At 38.6% G+C, this 22,778-nt stretch overlaps 1 protein-coding gene across 10 annotated transcripts in view; it reads right to left on the reverse strand.

Moving 5' to 3' along the window:
* Positions 1 to 269: 269 nt before the first annotated feature.
* Positions 270 to 22,778, reverse strand: part of ELF1 (E74 like ETS transcription factor 1) — a 92,907-nt gene continuing 70,398 nt past the window's right edge. For 6 of the 10 annotated variants that reach the window (XM_085058967.1, XM_085058983.1, XM_085058992.1 and 3 more), the window contains 7 exons: positions 21,257 to 21,364; positions 20,504 to 20,668; positions 15,583 to 15,666; positions 12,478 to 12,670; positions 10,917 to 11,384; positions 2,911 to 2,955; positions 270 to 1,956 (listed from right to left, as the gene is read on the reverse strand). In XM_085058967.1, the coding sequence (XP_084915093.1) occupies positions 1,347 to 1,956; positions 2,911 to 2,955; positions 10,917 to 11,384; positions 12,478 to 12,670; positions 15,583 to 15,666; positions 20,504 to 20,668; positions 21,257 to 21,364 (1,673 nt within the window). In that variant the 3' untranslated portion in view covers positions 270 to 1,346. The remainder of the gene's footprint in view (positions 1,957 to 2,910; positions 2,956 to 10,916; positions 11,385 to 12,477; positions 12,671 to 15,582; positions 15,667 to 20,503; positions 20,669 to 21,256; positions 21,365 to 22,778) is intronic. The other 4 variants (XM_085059011.1, XM_085059039.1, XM_085059030.1 and 1 more) reach the window with 4 other exon arrangements.

Raw genomic sequence — 22,778 nt, forward strand, 5'->3', positions numbered from 1 at the left:
AATTTTGTGTTGTTTGTCTGTAACATACTGGAAAGTGATGAACCTTCAGTTCAGCTACAAAACACACATCACTGCTGTTTCAAAGGATACCCACAGCACACTGAGTGCATTCAAGTCTGTTCAGAAGTGATTCATTAATTGCTCGTGTCCCACCACAGACCCACACTGACCAATCACATTGTCCTGTTTCTCACTGTATTTTGGTTATTTATGATGATTGTCAAAACATTATAATAATATAAAAACATTTCAGAGTAAATACAGAAAAATGTTTTTCCATTTGATTTATTTTCATAATAAACCAATTAAAAATACAAAAGAAGGACCCAAGGTTCAATGGGCTCCATCATTTAAAAATTTGTCTTTAAATACAAAGTCACTCTGTAATATGAATACATATAACATTAGACCTCTAAACGTAACGATCTTATTGATCTTATTTGCATCTATCAAAAATTTGTATGGAAAAAAATTAGCTGAAAAAACTTCCCTGCAACATTGAATATACAGTATTTACAATCAAAAACAAGAACTCTTAGCAGTATTAATCTCCAAAAACCTGCATAAATTGTATATATTTAATTTCCCTCCCCCCTTACAAAATAATCTGAAGTAGAAAGCAAGATTGTTAAGCTTCATAGTTGCAAAATGGCATGAAACATTTGCACCTGTAGTGATGCCGTTAGCTTCTGTAATTAAATATATCTGATGTTTTCATATAAAATATAGACATGGCATTGTCCATTACTGGAATATATGTTTCGAGTACTCTCAATAGGAGTGTATATTCAATTTTGCACACACAAGAGCTTGTGCTGCAAAAAATGCAAGAGGATACCTGGTTATCAAAGTCTAAAACTGATGTCATTGGCTGGTATGAAACAGATACTCGATCATGAAAATTCAAACACATGGAATGAAACTGTCTTACTAGAACTAACTGCTGCTTGCAGAGTTGATACACATACAGATTAAACAGAAAAGGTTACAATAACATTACTGCAATGTAAATCAGCAACAGACTGACAACATAAGAAAGAAGTTTGAAACTTTGGCCAACAACCTCAGGAGAAAGTCTTCATAGCATAATAAGCATGTTCCTTCATGCCTGTATTTTGAAAAATGAGTAATATATAATTTTATTTATATGATAACATTTAGCAATTAACAGAAAATCAAAATCCATCCTAAAGCATGAATTCTAATAATTAACTGCGGAAATTAAGTAGCTTTGCAACATCATGCTTCAGAATCAAATCATATATACATAACTGAAAAGGTCCCATCACATTTATGAAAATAATCATCCACAGGGTCTTTTTTTTTCTTTTTTAATTATTTAATTATCAATACAAATTGGGTTCCAAGGGCTCATTTTCTTGCTTCACTTGCACGTTAGATGGGAAATTATCCGAACTAGACACTACCATCACAAATGGTTGCTGCTGGAATCTCTGCTCCGACTGCTCAGTGTCTTCTGCTTTGTCACTCTCTTCCTTTTCCGGTTCTTGAGGGTCAACCTGCTTCGTGTCTGGTGCTTTAATGACAGAAGTGATCACCGTGCCCGATGGGTGAGACATCACCTGTGAGCTGCTGGGTGAGAATGTCACCACGGGGGTAGTGGCACTGAAGGATGGAGACGAAGCCATGTTGACTGTTCCATTGCAAATTGTCTGCACGCTGCTGGTGAGCACCTGCTGAACTTGTGCTGGGCTCAGCACGATCGAAGAAGGAGGCGAGACTGGCTTCTGAGACTGTAGCATGACGTTTTCTTTAAGAACCGTCATGGGCTGGGAAGTAGGAATGGCTTGTAAAATGAACTTCTGTGCTGCTGAGGCTGGATCTGTGCTGGCTATCACTGTAGTAAGAGGCACTGTCTGGAGTGTTACAGTATGCAGCTGCTGATTTCCAGGAGAAACAACCACTGGAACTTGGGCTGGAGTCTGTAAAGTCCTGCTAAGATTAGAAAAGATTATAGGGTCAGAACACTTCTATGCTGAATTTTGAAAAAATAATTATACATTTACTATAGAAAAAACATTTGGCATCATAAACATTTAATTCACCCAACATTTCCAAAAGAAGTAGAATCTCTCCTAATAAAACAGGAACTGGACCTGACCCCTGAATTCAGCAAGATGGTTTCCAAAGTAAAGGAAGGTACCCCACACAAACCATAGTGCCATCACCAAGCTGCATAGCCTGCCTTTGAGACATTCAGTGGTTCATCAGAAAACCTGGGAATCATTCCTAAGACCTCCATCTCAAGCACTGACCAACATCACAAGCTTGACCCGTTAGACATCTGCCATCAGTTTCAAAAATTACCCCAAGTAATTAATAAATCAGGAGCCTAAATAATTCCTAAGTCAGGCCTCAATTGTCCTGACACCATTTAACTCTATTCCAAAGTATCCACTTATAGCAGTGTCTGGGCATGACCTTCTCATACTCCCAGGACACTGAGTTCTCTGTCTGCCAGCCTCACACACACCTTCTTGTAAAACAACTGATCAGAACCTGCTCCCAAAACATCACTTTAAATTAGGAGTGATTCCAACAGTTGCAGGCTCACAGACTTGGGTACTGTCAATAGATGTAGAACTGTGGGGGCAACACTAGAGGACTAAGAGCTGTGTTGCTGGAGTACACAGCTACTGCAGTACACAGTGGTGACTTTAATGTTGAAACATGCTCCAGTCATGCGAATTAAAACAAAACAAAACCCCCAGAAAACATAAATGGTTACCAGAGGAGGGAGAGAGGAAAGGAAGGGTAACTGCTTTGACACCCTCCCACAGCTTGTTCCAGCCCTCCCTGCCACACTGTTTCTGGAAATCTTTCTTTCCTTCTGTTTGTCATGCAGAGTTCTCTCCAACCTTCCTGCTTCTCATTAGTGTTTTCACCTACCTGCCCTGCTCCCCATTTTTAGTCTTAAGCTCTCTCTTGTGTTTTCTAAAAAATAAAAATTAAAACAAACAAACAAACAAACAAAAATCCCAAAAACAAACAAACAAACAAAAAAACCCTATCCCCACCTCCTAGCTTATTTCTACTCCTGCTGAATCACTTTAGATGGAAAGCAATTTACTGTCAACATTTGTACTTTCAAGTCCATGCACAGTACTGCCTGCTCTTTTTTCTGAAGACTGGACCTCAGATATGCTGTAAAGGTTGCCTTCTATACCATGCCTATTATTCCATCTACCATGGAATGTCCTCCATTCTATAGTCCTTCTGCCCATATAGGATCTATTTTTCACAGCTCTGTGAAATTCTGCTTGTCAGCATTTAGTCACTGACCAGTCAGATCCAATTCAGCATATTCAAAACTTCAATTTAAAACCATACTCTGGCTACCACAGTTGCAACAAAAAGCTTACCAAAGCAGGACTTACATGGTACTGAAGATATGGGACAATGTGGATGCAAATGCTGCTGCTGGCCATAGTCCAACCACACAGGAAGCTGCACTCCCCCTTTCTTAGTGCAGCAGCAGAGACAAGTGAAGGAATATATGTAGAAGATTTCTCATGTCTGACGCAGCTAAGTCCTCTGGGAAAGGCCTCTGGCCAAACTCCAAAGACTGCTCCAGCAAGAGCAGCCCCAGTAACCCTGCTGGTATCAGGCTCAGAGCACTTGGGTGCTTCCCTGAGCATCCTCCAGCTGCCAGTTCCTACTGCAGGCAATCTTTTCCCCAGCTCCCATATGGCTTGGTAATACAAGGAACAAAATTTCCATCTGTAGCTTTCTCTTCCTCCCATGAAAAAAGGCTGCAGTACCCAGCAATGCTGCTATAGCAAAACAAATCCAAATCCTTGCCAACAAGGATCCCACACAAGTCTCGTCACAGGGACCATCATAACCGTGACACAAAATTTGATGCAACTGACACCAGAGTCAATCCTGAGCTCCTTCTTCACACAGCTGAAGACATCCCAAGGAAGAAGCTCATGGAAATGAGGCTGGTTGAAGGTGAAGCACCAGCAAGAGTGATTGCTTCTTTCTTTCAAACTTCTGGAGAACTTGGTGCTGGCACAGCAAGTATCAACAACCAAGCCTAAAGTGCAAGGCTCAGAATGACAGTACCAAGGCTCAGACCTAGTATCCTAAGGATTATCAGGGTTAACAATTTTTTTTCCCCCAGCAATTTCCCTGGGACTTTGATAGGAAATTCACTAATGTCTGTGTCAGAAAGAGTAACAGGATGAGGGCATCCACTAGGTTCTTTAAAAATTAAAAAAAGTAAACTACCAACAGTTAAACAAACTTGTAGTTAGATCAAAATGTCAGATAGGTACAGCTCAACCCAGGACAGTCTACAAAGACCAGCAATGTAAATGGAACAGCTATGAAGGAACAGTAACTGACACTTGCCATTATAAAAGCATCAAAAGTATCAAAATAGATACCAAGCCAGTTGTTTAATCCATGAAGAAACTTACCTGAGTTTAAAAGATTAAGAATAACGCAATAACTGCGATTTTGAAAGCAGCAGCTGAAGCTGCTGGCCTGTGCTGGTATGCCTTCCAAGTATTACCTTGAAGCTACTTCTTTGTTCTGTAGTTGTTTTGTAAATATAAAAGCTTCTAGCTGCCAAGTGACTTTGCAGGATAACCTCAAAATGTGTGAACTGCATCTAATCAATGCCGAAGGTATTTGCAAAGCAGTAGGAGCAACAGCTCCAAGAGACAAAACCAGACCATTTGTCTCAGCACACTGTAATTAGTATCTGCATATTAATCTTCAGCCATTTTATTTCTCTTGAAAGTCAGTCCCATACTTGAGGTTTACTCCAGATGCTTTGTGTTCTCCATCAGCCAAGGTACAGATGTATGATACACACATACATAAACTTGTACATATATATATATATGCTTACACACACAATGTGAACTTGCTACAAGGGAAACATGCAGCAGCTGTCTGTACAAGCACACCATAAATATTTGTTTATGCTAATGGTGGCCAAGCAAGACATTTGCCTTAATTGTTAAACCTGTCTGCTAACTAAAAAAATCTATCTGCTGAAACTATTTGCCTTGAATATAATTGAAAAAAAATACAGCTTGGTTAGTAGTTTTGTCTGTTTTATAAAAAAAAGTACAGAATAATTAAGGTGATTTATTAACACTGGTCTACACAATTTTAGGTGCTTTTAAGTCTATATTTTGCTATGCTTCTGAAATGCACTGTCATTTTGCTAACACCCTTTCTTCTCTAAGGTACAAATCTTTTGGGTGATTATTTTAAAAGTTGCTGCTGAGGTTTCAAAAAGAACAAGAACATTGAGCAACAGTGATGGAAAGGAAACGCTGCCATAAATCAATCTGATTACAACTGAGAAAAGAATGACAAAAATTCTGAAGTCATTTTAGCTTGACAGAAAATGATCTTCTGTTTCTGGGGCCACTTTTTACTGTTAATGGCCTAGAATTGTGCAATATCTTATTAGCTCATCAAGAAGTAACTAGTGACAGGCAAGAAAAACAAGTTTATTCATGGTAATTTATGTAAAATTTATGATACGTAGAAGATACCAAAAATATTGAAGCTACAAGCCAAGGTAAACAAAGTATTTCACAGCACAGTAATAAAATGAAACAAACCAATATTAATAAATACATAGAGAGAGGTAAGAGAGGACAGAAGCAGACAACTCAACTCTCAAGGTGTCCTTTTTACTGAACCACAAAGTCTAACAGTCTTCTTTCCAGAATTTTTGAAAACTGCACAGCCACCTGAATTAAAATTCAGGAACTTTGTTACTACAGAGACCTGCAGAACCTCCACCTCTTTCAACAATGCCAAAGACATGGAAAGAGAGCTCCTGTGTATAGCTTCTTATTGTGCAGAAACAAAACTAATCTGACTAGATGATACTGCAGTCCTTTCTGTCAATAAGCAGCCACCCTCTTGCATACCACAGATATCAAATCAGAAGTGGGCTTAAGAAAAAGTCTTCTTCAGCTGCAGGAAAATAAAAATGTTTGGTTGTAACCAAAGTCTTTGCTGTAATAAAAGTTGTTCATATTGTAAATGCATTCTGAGAAACGCACCTTTTTGTAAGCTAAGTGACAGTTTCTTGTAGAAGCCCACTGAGATGACATCAGCCTATTTCTGACCGGCACCTCCCTCAGGAAGGACATTTTTCTCACCAACCTGAAACCTGGATTGCAGTCAAGCCTTCACTTTCAAGAGATTACAGAGATGAGCTCTTTGCAACCGTCCTGTTTCCCTTCCTTTGGGGAAGGCTATGGCAACAGTGAGCCAGATCCAACAATATTTACTAGTCTGAGTGCTGGAGAGCTTCTGAAACTGCAGGTTTGCCTTTGGAGCACTGACAGAAGATAACTGTGTAACTACAAACAGAAGCAAAGCATGTGCACTAATGGTGGCCAATCAAAGGAAGACCTTCAGAAGTTGCTTCTAATTATCTGGAAGTCCTCAGCTGGCATCATCCTCTTTTGCCCATGTTTCCCCATCAAGTCCCAGGGAGACCTAGCAAGCTCCTTACCAAGACTTACCCCTGTGATGACTTTTATTCAGGAGACCTATAGAAATGGCAGAGGACTGATGAGCTACAACATTAGCTGAGATCATGCAGATGTAACTCTTGCTCTTAGTCAAGAAAAAGGGACTGGAAGCAGATGGTCAATACAAAGTCTCAGCAGGACAGTGCCAGGCTGGTTCCCTGTGTCTGTGGGGTTATGTGAGCTCGAGCAAAGCCAATACAGATAGGGTGTGAAGGATGATTACAGAAAATAATGGTGACATTCACCGTGCAACTTACACAAGCCAATGTCTATATAAGGCAAGAGATGAAGACACTTCATTTGAAATAGCAGCTGTAATCACATTTTCAGAGCTGATAAACTCCTGATAGACAAATCTATCTTTTTTTCAACATCAGCATTGCTGGAGTCAGGCCACCAAAGCATCACAGCCTGGACACAGAAACAGATTATGGAAAAGAAAGCATGTGTTTTCTTGGGGTAGATATGACTTTCAAAGGAAAATGCCTCTGCTTATTGGGACCAATACACATTGTCAGCAAATTCTTGGCTTCATCACTGCTCTTACACAGAATTCTCATGCCCTGAAAAAACATGATTCATGTTCAGCTACATCCTCCTCCTCTTGAATCAGGATCCTGCCTCTGCAATCCATGCTTGTGTCACCTTCAGAAATAATTTTCTTCCTTGAAAGTTACAAAAAGTTCAAGATGAAAACTGTGGCTGATTCATCCTGTCAAGGTTCTCCCATTCAGAAGTGAACACAGAAAGCATATCCCATCGGTCTCTCAGTGGTCTGTATTAGCTTTCCCCCAACTACAGAACTGAGTCAGGATTCTGGTCTTCTAACATGCTCTGTCCAAGCTATCACAATGACAACTTGCAAGTACAAAAAAGAAACAGTAAACTGAATTTTGACAAAAGCAGCTAAAAATCTGAAATGTGATAAAGCATTGCACAGGATCTGTCAGCAGTCAGCTAATTGCAAGTTTCTTGGTATACAGAGCTGCCAGCTAGAAGATTCAGCCATGTGCCATACAGTCTTTATCAGAGACAGACATATAACTTAAAATCACTTCCTATATGATATTCTCTGAACTGTAGGTAACACAAGAATCTCTTTTCACTCAATCTTAAATCACTACTACTCTAGATTAAAGGTAAATGAAAATGTATCTCTCTTTATCTGCAGTCCTCATAATTTAAAGGGAGAAATTTTATTATCCAAATAAATGCACCTTCCAGCCCTGTAGGATGCCCTAGACCAGGTTAGCCTTACAGGAGAGGTGCACTTTCTGGAGCAACAGAAAGGATGCCCTTTAATGTTCAGAATGACCCAATGAACATAAAGCTGAATCCCAGGCCAGTGCCTCCTAATTCCAAGGTGAAGCAAAATTACTCCAATAATCCATGTATTCTGGTTAACCTGTGTCAGTTATTCTGGTTTAAGCAGAATAATTTTACAAGTGCTAAATTCAAAGAAACTTCTTCTTCCTTATAAAAGCTGACTCATTGGAAAAAATAAGCAATAAAATGCTCATTCAGAGAGGCATTTTTGGTTTTGTCTTATCAGTGGAAACATGTGGTGCCAAACTCAGCTCCCAGTTACACGACTGGAGACTGTAGCAACAGTGGCTGCATCCACCAAGCCACAACAGTTAGATCTGCAGAACAGCAGTGCATTTACAATTCCAAATATTCCCACTGGAGATACTAGATGTTTTCCTCAGTCAGCAAAACCCACTTTGCTTGACCTGACCCTGCTCCTGCCCTGTTTCCCAAGCTTCAGTTAACACATCACAGCCTTTCTGTTTAAGCACTGGGGCTGAAGAAGTGGCATTTATCTTTTGTAACACTTCTCCTTGTCTCCCTTTCATAGAGCAACACCAGAATTTGTCCAAAAAGCACATCAAAAGCCATCCAAAAGCCAAGACCTTTCCACTTCAGAGTAAGATACAAGCTTTGTGCAGCTATAAATGAAGTCACTGCCTGTCTCATATCAAGAGCCAACACAGATTTACACTGGCATGCCCATTCCTTTGAGAAATGCCAAGAGGCCTTGGGGAACTTGGGCCTTGGGCTGCAACAGTCCCAGTGATGCTCTGGGAGTGGTCTGTAGCATGCAGTGCTGTCTAGGGCAGGTCAGGGATGGTGACACAAGCACTTCACAACAATATTCAAATATGATTCTTTTACCAAATCCCTTAGCAGAGAAGATGCACGTTCAGACACTCTCTGAAGGCTGTGGCTAAGTGTAATAAACTAATTGTTTTGACCTCAAAAACGTACAATATTTTCTCTATTTTTTTTTCTTCTCACAACACAACAGAAGAAAATTGCTGCAGAGGGAAAAACATTTATTTCCATGAAGAAGAAGAGGAGTGAACATTTACATGAATAAAACTTTAGAAGCTAAATTGCATAAGACAAATTATATGGGTTCAAGATGCTCATGCTTCAAGGCAGAGCCCAACCACGAACCAGTATGCATCAGAAAACCTTTTGAGAATTATTACCAGACCCTGGTTGCTGTTTTGTCCAAATGACCCTGGCTATTTACATGCCCCAAAGACTGAACACAATTGGCAACCAAAGTTGCTATTTGTCCTCATGCTTCCCATACTATAAAGTGACTCCAACCACTATACCACAGAGTGTATGCATACATCACAAGGTTTGTCAACTCTTAGCCTACAATGGCAGTCATACATTCTGTACATTTTAAAATCATGCAGACCATTCATTTCCACCCTTACAGAAGCGCTACTCTAGCAGTTCAGAATGTGTACACAAACACATTCATCTGCTAAAGATTTACAGCTGTCTGAACAAACAAACTTTTGTTTCAGCCTTATTATAAAACAAGACCTAAAACATGTGCTCCAAAAAATGTTCAGTGTGTCATTCTATCTCAACCAACTATTTGAAGCTTACCCTTTGAAGCTGAACAGAAATTTATCTGTCATAAATTGTATTTTGAGAGCTTGAAATGGGTAGTGACTATTGCACAGCACTCATCAGCACCTATTTTGCAGCTTCTATCGTGGTTAAAAGCAAACCAAAGACGTCTGGATTATGGGTTTTACTTTTACTTAACTGCTCAGACCCCTTAGTATAAACTTTCTTAATCAGCAGTACTTCTATACCATTCTGAAAAGATTTGATGCTTCCTTTTTTTCTCCTTCATTTAAGACACTTTGTCATCTTGGTGAACTGCAATTAGAGACTTCGTGGAATAATGCTCTAGTTAAAAACAATGGATGTGAACCAATGTAATAAAGAGCTCTAAGGATTTAAGGCTTCTATTTCATTTGAACTTCACACATTTCTAATCTCTACATTTTCCCCCTTAGCTTATTACCCAAGGTCTGACTGTGAAATAGTGTAATGCAGTAACTGGATGCCGTCATGTCACTGAAGAGTTTTCCAAATGTTAAGCTGGACTTGTTGCCTGCCTTAAGTCTTTTGGATACTTCTGTTTATTGTTTCCATTCTTTATACCACCTACACTACTGCTACTGTTTGTGATACATAATCTAGTATAGGTCTAGCGCAGAGCTATTTAACTCTGCAAATTGCTGAACTTTCCCTCTATTCGTGTTTAGTAGTGTTATTCTCCTGACTTACAGCCTCAACTATGTCTGTACTGCCTTCTTTTCACTATACTGCCCTTGTCCATTTTTAGAAGCAAATCCTGCTACTAAGGGGTAGGTACAAAAGAGTCATGGTGCTTAACTGCTGTGTAGTGTTAGTCAGCTGACTCAAAAATTAAGCATGGAAGCGTGACTATCTCCCCAAAAAGTCTGCAAATACACAGCTCCCAAAGGATTATTCTGTTAATTGTTTCCTAAAATCAAAAGAACTTGTTCTTGTAACAGCAGCAAAATGCTAGAGCAGGTAATATGGAGCATTCCCTGGTAATTGGGGAAAATACAAAGGATTAAAAAGATGACAAAAAAATTCTTCCAAAGAAAAATTAAGAAGCAAGAAGGAAAATAATTCTGAAGGTATCATGCAAACTCACTATGTATAATTCAAAAGCAAAGACTCCAAATGGTGTAAAAGCAGACATGAAAACACAGCTTCTGCTGTGGGACAGAACTGACAATGCCAATTTTAAAGAGAAGTTGTGTATTTTTCTGTTGTAAAGGGTATGCATGAGGCCTAACACCATGGAAAAGATGAGCTTTCCTCCACCATAGGCAGCGCAGTTCTCTGTGTACATCACATTATGCTGTAGTAACTCTAAATTCCTAGGATGAGCTACAAAGACATCATTTCACTTCAACCAAACTTTGAGACTAGCATTTGTTGGAAGCAAACCAAAGAATCTAGTCTATCTAGCCGTCACCCAGTGACTTTATTATTATTCAAATATGTATTTTCTGTACATTTTCTTACCTTATATTCTGAACTGAGGAATTTAACGATTCTTCTGGAACATTACTGGTTACAGCTGCATGTCCTTCTGTGAGGGGCTGCAATGGCTGCATTACGTGAACTGTCCGAAAAAGCTGAGCGGGTTGTACTGGCTGTGGAGATTGCATTGTCCTCAAAACTTCTGAAGTCAAGCCAGGTGTCTGCTGCTGTACAACTTCTACATGCTCCTTCAGCTTAGCAGGCTTTGAGTTTCCTGTTTTTACCACTGTGGTTGATCCTCCCTTTGTTCCTGCATTTGCAGATGCTCTAGTTCTGCCTGATTGGTTTCTATTGGCCACAGCAGGCGAGAGCAGAGTTGAATCTGATGATTCGGTGCTAGGGCTCGCATCTTCATCATCAATATAGATGAGATCTTTTGGCATCTCTTTAAATTGATAGACCAGGCGCTGACCTTCTACTTTAGCGAGGATTCCTCTTTGGTAATAGTATCTGTTCAAAGCACACACACATCAAGTTACACAGGTTTTTTGCAAAAAACAAAACAAAGCAACAAAACTCCAAGAAAATACAGCAGCAGCAAGTAAACAAATTTTTAAGTGTCTAGTTTCTTCATTATAAAAAAGTAGCCAATTTAATAGTGTACTTTTTTCATCAAACAACTTTTTTTTATTGGTATTTCATGCCACCTTTTAACTCCAACCTTAGATAACTCTGAGGAGAAAGAGAAGAACTCCATGACTTGGCAGCTCTGCTATCAACTCACACTTTGTAAAAAGTTGCATGAAACTTTCAATTCTCCTTTTGACTCATACAGCTCTTTCAGTTATCTGAATTCATGTATATTTCCAGTGAGCACAGGCAGACATTTTAGCTACTACAAAGCAAAGGGAACAGGACAGGAGGGCACTATCTCTGTTATATTTACAAATTATTATGACAACTTGAAATTACACACACACCAAGGTGAGGGGAAATGAAAATAAATGCATATTGCTCATACTGATAATTGGGCAACTATCAATCAACTGAGAGGACTGAAGTTTCATGGATGTCTACTTATTTTGCACAGATTTTTATGTATGAGAAAACTCCCGGCCTGATAGGCAGTGGCACACGATTCTATGTTTTAAAAGTGTCCATAAACACAAGTTCAAAGAATTGAAACCAGAACTGAATTCTAAAACTGTATTTTCCATTGGAGACAGAATCATGTGCAACATGTCAAAATAATTTAACGAATACACAGGAAGGTAATTTTTTTTCTGAAAAGAGTTTCAAATTTTATTTAAAAGGTTTGCCCTGCTTGAAATCTTCAGTCTCTTCTTTGTCTGTGTCTGACTGTGAAGATGCAGCTTTTGCAGCAGCACTGAAAAATGTCTATTGAAACTGAAGGTGACAGACTTGGACTTGAGGTTAGCGAGGATTACTTCTAGTTAGCTTATTTATTTTGCTGAAATAATTTTTTCATTTCCCAAACTAATAGAACACTGAATTTTTCTGTTGTTATACGAATTAGATGAGGCCTTTAATGCATACAAACAATAAGGCAATAAAAACAGTGTTTGATTAAAAAGGCACATACCTGAGAGCTCTGCCCATTGTTTCATAATTCATGTCAGGTTTGTTTTTGTGTTTTCCCCACAACCTGGACACAGCCTTGGAATCTACCAGTTTGAAAATGCCCTTCTCTCTTTGAGTCCATTTGATATATTTAGGACATGTAGCTTTGTCCTGAAGCAGTGCTAGTAAGAACTCCCAGAGGTAAATTGTATTTCCTAGAATAAACGTATTTCAGACAAAAAAAAAAGTTAGCTGGCCATATTTTATTAATTATGCAAATAATCTTAAAATTAAGAAGGGCATTGGAAGAGATCCTTGTGAGTTACTATAATCTAGGTGTAAAACACCCCAGCCGCTCTGTAACTTACAGCCAGACACCAGTCAACCTACAGCCGTCCTGTTCCCACCACCAACATTAGACAGCATTAGTCACCTATCTGCCTAATCCAGTTACAGAAGCAGTCCCTATTGCTTTACCTTGAATAGGACATGTTCAGTTCTATCCCCTAAAAATGCTGGAAATTAAGCTGCTGCTTAAATGCTTTGCTGAATGGAGGTGAGTGTTATAATCCTTTAAAAGGCTAAACAAAATCCTTGCCTTTCACAATGAGATTTATGTGGGGCAATCAGTGATATGAGCTGAGGTAGGCAAACCTTCAACAACAAAGTACAGAAAAAGGTAATTTTTTTAATCCACTGAGTGCCTATGCTTGCTGGTAGACAACATTCAAATTTCATTTTACAAACAAGCGAGCACAAACACTTATATATGGAAATCCATCACATCTGTTCAGTGTTTACCACATATAAAGAAAGAATATTAAAATCACAGATTGTGAATACTTAAGACTAGTATAAAATTTGCATATTTTTTCCAAAACCACATTTAAGGAGTCTAAACTCATATAACTAATGAGACCCTTTTCCCTGCTTTTTTTTAAGGCTTTTGGTGTTTGATGTTCTTTTGGGAATCTGAAGCTGCACATAAGCTTCTTAGCTGTTAGTCTGAGAAAGCAAGAAAAAACTTCTTGTATCACCTCCCACAAGTAGCTGTGCAAAAACACAGCAAGGATAGCATGTGCTGAAGTTTCACAAAAAATTATGCCCAGCAGATCAGAAGGTGACATGATCCCTTTTCATAGCTTCAATTTAGTCCAGCAGATTTTTTTCAACCAAAATGACCACCAGTCTAAACTTTTTTCAATAAGGGATCTCTTAAAAATTGAAATTCCCATGATACAATATTATAAACTATATTTGACAAATATTCATCAAAGTCATCAGCATTGGCAATATGAAAATGTTAGCAGTTCCTTCAGCAGGTGGAAGCTTGAAAAATGAGCATTCGTAGAGAAAAAACACTGCCTTTGCAACAAATGTCTCTCAGCTTACATAAAACAGCCTCTTGGCCTTCAGATACCCCAAAGGCAAAGGCTAAGACTGCTTAGACAAGACACAATGTCAGACAGGAGTGAGAGCATTCCCAGCCATCTGCCACCTAATCCAGGGTGCTTTTGTTGCAGTCTAGACAAAAGATCATCAGATGCATCAAGGCAACCTGAAAATTTGTCACTGCTTTGACACTAAAAATCATTGTGGAGAGGACTGGCTGCAAAAAACATGTTTGCTTTACTTACAGGCAGGATATTTAACCTCCTCTGAGTCTCAGCAGAAGAAATATGTGGAAAACTCAGTTTTCTCTCTACATTGCATCATGCAATGTTGAGAGAGCTTTTTATTTTAGCATACAAGTTCCCCTTAGGGAACTGACAGGCAGTTCTCGTGATTTTCTAGCTGCTTCCCTGCCATGGCTGGTTGCATTTCTATGGTTTTCACTTCAACTCTATGTTCCTAAAAATGCCAAACAAATTGTTTTCATAACAAGCAGTGGTTTCAGGCAACACACTCCTTTTTATTCCAGTCAGAATTAGCAATTTTGTAACAATGGACAAATGTGAATTATGGAATATCCTTGCTATCATCAACAGAAACATTAGACTCTTCCATCTTTTAATTTTGTGGCTAGCTGCTTCCATATTTTCTATCATTTCATTTGAGCATCACTTGGACGTTTCTCTGATATTCCTTTCATTTTTACTTAAAAATCGGGTTTTGATTAAAAGAAGAAGTTAACAAGGCTTAAAACTGATGGCATTAACATGTTAAATATTTACTGCTTGCCAACAGGTTTTTCTTCCTGTTATTGCAGAAAATGCTTCTTCCAAAGAAAAAAGCCTGACATACTCATTTGTCTAAGCAGAGATTTTTCTGACATCAAGAGTGCAACATTCTTAAGCCACCAGTGCCCAGGATTCGCTGGGCTGCTGTCCTGGCAAGTACTGCACACATGCAAGCACATGTGTCCCCATGTGTACCAGCAGGCTCTTGTGACACAGGAGAGGCTCATTCCCAGCTCCCACTGAGCACTGCACAACTCGCTGGGGCCAGGGATCAGTCTTTCCTTCAAACACCAGCCTGGGCACAGCTGCAGGTGTTGGACCCCACAGCAAAGCAAACCAGCTGTTGACAAAACTTACAGGCACTACTGAACAATTCAGGCTGAGGAAAATGATTTATTGTATGAGTTATGTGGCATTTATTTTTATTTCTACCTTTGAAACAGAGGAGGAATGAAAGAAGTATCAACCCCCAAGTTTTCTGCCCAAGTCTTCAAGCTGTGCTATAACTTTTTTTCAAACTTCAGGGCTTGATACTTCCTGCTTCCAACTGGCAGCCTTGGTTAGCCTCATGTAGAATTACACATACACAGATGGAACACATTTTCAAGATCATCTGTCAAAATAACCACAGCCTAAGAAACATTAATACAATGCAAAGCACTCCCCAAGATTTCACTCAAAACATAGCAGACTCTACAAGGACATTGAAGAGTTTCCAAGAACACTTGCAACTAAAGTGACAAATACATTATTCTCCCAAGGAATGCAATATTTCACAAGGTAAACTCATGTGCTCATCTTTTCCTTGCCTTGAGATGTTAACCACCTCTAAATGTAAGACAGGTTTACATCACAAGTGAATTGGTGATGAACTGAATTTTTTCTTTTTATGGTTCACTCAGAAACAATGGCCTTCTGAAAACTTTGGGGACAACTCTTTGACTTACCCTTTCCATCTTTGTTTTTCTTTTTCACAGATATGTTTGGAGTTGTAGTAGGGGACTCAGAACGAGATGGTTTCGGTTTCTTCCCTGAAATAAACCACTAGTAAGTCAACTGCAGCTTAAAAAAAAAATTAAATTAAAAAGAAAATGACCTAAAAAGGGAAGAGATTTGTTTCTCCAATTCAAAAAAGATTAAATTTCTAGTAAGTCAGGAACTCAGTTCAATGCCAAACTTCTTTTTCTATGGCAGGATTGATGTCCTATGCTCTAAAAGACCACACTACACACTTTCCCAAAGTCCATGTACATTGGAAATTTCTGTGGCTATTTAGGTACTCTTAAGAGCACTTAAAACAGACAAGATGAGAAAAATAACCTATTAACTATGTGCAATGGTTTAAACAGAAAAAGCTAGATAAAATTCAGAGCACTATCAGGTTCACTCATTGCCAAAATGGAAGTTAGGGACAAAATAAACTTGTCTGCTTGTTTAATCAATTGCAAGTCTACAATGACAGCAGCAAACTAAGCTGTCATTTGAAACAAACATTTTTTAAATCCTATTGTCTTTTATATAATTTTTACAATGGCTGGAGGTAAAGGGAAGTCACTTGTTTATGAAGAGAAGAACAAGTAACAGGCTCTGAAAAAATACCAGTTTTAAAGTGGTAAGCATGGTGGCTCTCTCTGGTGTGGAAGACTGAAAGGAAGAAGTTACTTAAAACTGATTACAAAAATGAAGAGCATTCATTTGAAAATGTTGAGAAATCAACTACCAACACATAAGGGGATAAAAAAGTCATGCTGAAGTGTTTAGCAATATAAAACCAAGAACCTATTCTTTTATTAGTTCTCATTCCCTACAACAGCAGCTTTTACAGGTGATATAACTAATCTGAAACCTTCAGAACTTTCTTATGAAATAACAATTTATCCTACCAGGTTTTGCAGTGACCCCTTACTACACTGACATTACCTATATTATTACTTATGATTTTTTGAGAGGCAGAATAGACTAAGCAGACACAAGACTCAGGGAAACATATTTCCAGTTCAAATAGAATACGGTCATAGTTAAAAAGCTAAAGGAATTTATTTTTCTATTTATTTCATTTCAAAAGAGTTGATGTTCTAAAGAGGCAAGACCAAAAGGTCTGTGCAATACCATATAATCTAACTTTCCAGTTTTGGTTTTGTTTTGAGGGGCTGTTTTTCTAAGGAAACAGCTCTGCCGCAGAGTGAGAGAGGATTTTTCACAAGCTCTGGAAAAAAAAAGTGCCAGCCTGCACTATTCCCCTCATTCTAAACTTCCAGGTATCTACAGAGAAGTTATAAGAAACTTTGGCTTAAGCATTCAATTTTTGATATTAGCAGTCTTGTCCATCTTTGGACAAAATCCATCTTTGTACCTTTCTCTTTTTTTGACAGGGCATGGGGGAGGAGGGATGGCTCGTTGAGAGAGCTATAGTGAGTAAACTAATACCTGGAGCTCTCTAATTTTCTTGCTTGCATTTACACAGGATTCATGACTGAGGATGGGACACAAATGACACCCACTGTTTTGGCCAGTAATGTCTTCCTTCATTTGAAAGAAGTTGGGAGAACGAAATCCTACAACATTGTTTTTTTTCATCTGTCATGATATGAAAGGAAAAAGACAGAATTACTGGAGTACATTTTTAGCAGCTTTTCTCCACTCACCATTGTAGGATGCAGAAATGTCTGTTCTACCTAAAATGTCCTAGATGAAGTCACTCTTGCATGGATGAGCTTCTAATGCACATGAAGTCCCTCAGGATAACTTTGGCTAAGTGCTCTCCCCTGTTTGAGCTGTGGGAAGACTCTGTTGTCTTGTTTCCCCTCTTGCACAGGTGTAAATGTAGCCATTAAGGAGTAGGGAGTGTTATTTTGATGTCACTAAATTAGACATTACGTCTAAATGAGTTCAGTTCTTAAAAGAAAATAAAATGGATGAGAGCTCAATTACGCCATGACTGAACTATTCCTGGTCAGCTTCAGGAAACTTAAGTACTGATCCCATATAATTTATGCACTTCTGATTAGAGATAACCTAGGCTACTAAATGTGAATACTACTGCAAGAGCAATTCTAGGCTCTCTTTCTTCAGCCTAGACTACTTCAGGACTCTACCAGAAGCCCATCCAAAATTAGAAACCAGTGAAGAATGTGGAACTTGTTTACAGAAATGTATTGCTGTTAGTGCTGCAATATCTGGGCTAGAGATGCTTAAGAGGATAATTTTAGACTACACTGTGAGCTATAATCTCCATGTGCTGATTGATACCATCAAAAAAACAGTTAACAGAGACGCACCAGATATGTTTCCTTTGTTTAAAAGAAAGTATTTTTAAAAGCACATTTAGCACTAGCACACTTCCTCCTTTGCTTCAACAGAGCATGAATTTGTTATTTTTCAGATTACACCATTAAATTCCTTTTTAGTAGAGAATTTTACAAAGAGGAAGGATAAAAAATGTGCAAGAGCTAAGCATTAGGTGGTGCTACCATAATTTTGGATAGCTAATTGAATTTATAATTGGTATTTTCACTTTCCAATTTCCATGGCTGTAAAACACTTCAGGTTAGAAACGCACGCAACAAATTGAGGTGATATTAGGCAGTGAGATGTTCATCCTGACTAAATATTTTTTACACCACATCAGAAAACATAAAATCTATTTTCCTGCACTATTTTCAGTGAGCTTTGTTAAAAAAATAATACATGTACAAACAAAATAAATGGTATATATATAAAATTTAACATATATAACTTATGTGACCACCTGCTGCCAGATACCTTCCATAGCAAACACAAACTGAAGGTATTAATATAGCAAATTTCCAAGTCTCTTTTTCTGACATCCCTTTGTTTTTCCTGTCTTTCTGATCCATAGCTGGGCAGCTAATGCTCAGACATTCATGAATAAAAACATCATGCTGAGCACGGGTTTGGAGCTGAGCAGATGGGTGCATACAGCTCTCCTGATGCAGCAATAAGGCCAAAAGGAAAGGAAGTGAAATCACCACATTGCTTCTGGTGAACATTCTCCTGAAGGAGCTCTACTTGGCAGTGCCATTCTGGCCCAGGGACTGGCAGTGCTCTGCACTATGCACCCTCAAAGTTTAGCTAATAGTTTATATATGTTAGAGGTCTATAAAAGAAGTCTATAAAAATTATTAAAACCCTATAAAATCATGCGTGATATGGATGGGGCAAAATGATCACCACCCTTTGCCATGCCTCAAAACTGACCTAAGGAAGGGAAACAGACTGTACTTAAAAAAAACCTAAAACCCTAGAAACAAACAAAACCTCAAAAGACTCCCACCCACACACTGCACATTATCCTAAAGAGCACTGCAAATTCAATAACATTTTGCAGCAATTCTTGTACACAATACATTACAAATCCCCAGACATTTTGAAATAACACTTGTACACCACTCAGACTATATCATCCACCTCACAAAGTCTCAAGTTCACGGAAAATTAGTGCTTAATGAAACACTAAGCTGATGCATCTTTTCTAGTATATTTTTTTTCTAAAACAAAAACACACATTTTCTGTGAAGCAACTGGTTTTCTAACCTACAGCTAGCGAGGAGGAAGGAGTGGGAGTAAGCAGAAGCACAACACGAAAGACTATGAAAGCATCAAACCAAAGAGGTTAAATGTCTGGCAGACAGCAGCTCCTTGTTTTGACCCACACAGCAGTCAACATTGAGAAAGAAGAAGGAAAGAAAAGAACAAACAAAAAACCCCAGTTTAAAATCCTCTTGCAGTTGGCTATCTCACAGTAGTGTGCACAGCACAGCAGCTTCCCCAGCAGCACTTTCGGGGCAGCTGCTGGTAAAGCTCTCCCCCGCAGCAGTTTCAGTTCAGCTTTCTTAGGCGAATCAGAGACTTCCTGACCTACACCCCGTCCTTATGAGACCTTGTGACACACACGGGGCTCAGGAGGCTTCCCCAAGATCTTCACAGGCCCGTAAGTTCTCTCTCACACATAACAATTCCCAACATTTGGAATTAGCACAAAAGTAGCAGCAAAAATGCACTCCTGTTCCGCAGGGGTATGGCTGGGTAGCAGAAGCCCTGTTGTAAAACGTTATTACACAGTGGAACGTGTTAAAGTCCTCATGCTCTAGGATGAGCCCTAGGATTAGCTCCAGAAACATAATTAGTTTATTAGTTTATTTTTCTTTTTATATTAATTTGTTGCAAGAACACCTAATATCTGTGTATAGCATGATTCTCTTTTCCAGCAGACACCAGCTTCAGAGCCTCTAAAGGGGTCCACACTGAAGCAGGATGGGAAAATAGGAGCAGAATGTCTGGCTAACACCACTTCATTACTCTCTGGCACAGCACCGACTGCAATGGAATATCACTACACTATGGAAATGTAATCTATTACAAATGGGACTAACACTTACTATAGCATGTAGCTATTATTAATTAAAAAAAACCAACAACTAGTAATATTTAAGAAAAGCTAACAACCCTCCCCATTCTCATCCCATATTCTGAACCAATCAAGTATCTGATCAAATTGAAGCTACATAAGAGCTAATGAAAGTATTTCACAATTCACAGCAGCAAAAGTTCTATGGCTTGTATTGCAATTATGCTCTGAAGAAGAAACTATAAATAGGAACAAGCAGAGAATCCTGTGTCCTGTAGGATAAGTTATCATTGCTACCTCTTAGACTAAACATCATTAGTCTAAGCGCCAGTACACGTGCTCACACTACTCAGGAAGAAAATGCTTTCCTCACATTTCTGGCTGAGCCCACTCAGTTATTTTGGCCTGACACCCAGAATGTTTCCAGACACCCACAGGGAAGCAACCGTGCTACCCACTACTCTCCTGCTCCACGCTGCTGTTCCCCAGCAACATCTTACCTTTTTTCTTCTTTGGTTGTTCAAATTCTGGAGTCTCTGGTGATTCAGCATAAGGGTCTGGGGCTTGGTGAACTTCCACCACCTCAGGGATCCCATCGAGCGTGACTGACACGTGTGTGATAGGAGGCACCATTTCTTCCTCTTCGGTTGCACCAAACATAGCTGCTTACGGGAAAGGGACAAAAGGAGTATTTTCACACAGCCATGAGGACTTCAAAAAGCTGGGTTTAGAGCAAAAATTCAAACACAGAATAAAACAAAACTATGACACTTAAGTCCTTCAAGTGAGAGAAGACTAGTTCATAATTCAATATAAGTGCTGACAACATCTAACACAAGCAGAAGCACTACTAAAATAGAACAATTTAAGGACAGAAACCACCCTACAAAAAGCACAATTATCTGGTGATCACACATTCATATTCAAGGAAATCTTCAAATGCAAGTGTATATTCTTTTATCCTGACAACATAAACATCTACCAAACAAAACACTGCAATCTAAACCATCAAACTTCATTCACACCTTCCCTCTGTAATTTTTGACCCTTTCCTGTTCAACTCCAGCACAACAATGAAATCCTTTATTGCATACAACACTGGATTTCTGATATCCAAACTATGCGCATAAAGACTATATCGAAGTCATACAAAATCTTACCAATTCCATGGACCTATGCTGCAGTGAATTCCTCCTCCTTTCACAAATAAACATGGCAAATATAGATTGGATTTTCTTTCATAAAAAACTTACTCATTCTTTTTTCATCCAACATAGGATCAGGGGAGTCCATATTGAGAAGTGCTTCAGCAGCCTCAATTGTTTCCATTGTTTCATCTCCATTATGACAAGATGCTTCAACTAAAAGCAAGGGAGAAAATAAAATTTAAGAAGCTACAAACTACACTTAAAGCTTAACATTATATTTATTCCTATTTCATTTCCAGGGGGAAAAAAAAAAGGAAAGGTGATAAACATGGTCTTCTACTAGATGAGTAGTAACAGATTAGCTGGGGAGAAAATGCACACTGCAATAATTTATTTAGTGCAGCACATTTTTCAGATTGGATGTATAAAAAACCCCAAAACAAACTCAACACAAACCCTTTGTTTCTGCCTCATCTTTCTAACCCCTCTCAGTAAGACACAACATCCATGAATCTAAGAAATATCACTACCACAAGCAATATTCCAGAGAATATTATTTAAAAATGCAATATTGCTAACTTCTTATGGTGGTCTGATGTGTTATCCACAGAAAAATATGTGAATATGACACATGAGGACATGATTTAATGGTGAACATGATGGCGATTCTGGGTTGACAGTAGCACTTGATGATCTGAAAGGTCTTTTCCAACCATAACAATTCTGTGGCTCTACGAACAAATGGGAATTCTCTAAAAAAGAGATGCTCACCAAAATTATCCACTCATTTAGTCTGGAGGAGAGACAAGAAAATATTCCACAAGTTCTGTTAGAGAACATGTGATGTAAAGGTATAACTGAATCCTAAACTACTCAAATTCATGCAAATTACAGAATTGCAATCTGAGAGTGCAGGCTCCAAGAACACACTGGAAAGCAAACATGAAAAGCAATATGGAAGGCTAGAAAACGTTTCCAAAAATTTGCCTTCTAGACAATTCCTCATCAATCTCATGAGGGCAGCCATTAGATAAACCTAAAGCTCCTGAGCACTAATTATAATGCTTAAGGTACACGTTAAGGTCATCCGAGTGTACACAACAAAAAAAATCCAATAAAATATCATTTTGCAAAATAACAGCTATTCCAAGAAGATAATACTGGTTTAACTGGAAGAGTACTTTACCAGATGATTTTTTTCAAAATAACTGTAGCATGAAAAATTACATAGATGGCAGTTCTTGGTACCATAACTATTTAAAACTGCTTAACACATTCTTTTAGAAATTACTGTTTGTTGAATGGAAACGCTTGGCCTGGGCTTCCTTATCCTTTGACATTAATTTGATGCAACTTTGGGGAATTCACTTGCATCTATCAAAGTGAAAAAAAGGGCAGCATTAGTATTCCCTTGCTTAGGATACTGAGAAACCTCAGTTACTTTCACAGGCTTCACACTCCCTCTCCCTGTTAAGCTTTCAGGAATTTTGGGTGAGGCAGTCAAATTAAAAAACAAAACAAAACAAAAAATCCAAACCAAAAAAAAACCCCCGAAACCCAGACTGACTGACAGAGCAAGGAAACGTGTTAAAACACAATGCAATGAGCTTGGAATATTTCTGTGCAC

Source organism: Lichenostomus cassidix, chromosome 1 (genome assembly GCF_008360975.1).
Source record: "Lichenostomus cassidix isolate B80296 chromosome 1, HeHo_3.0, whole genome shotgun sequence".
Classification (NCBI taxonomy): Eukaryota; Metazoa; Chordata; class Aves; order Passeriformes; family Meliphagidae; genus Lichenostomus; species Lichenostomus cassidix.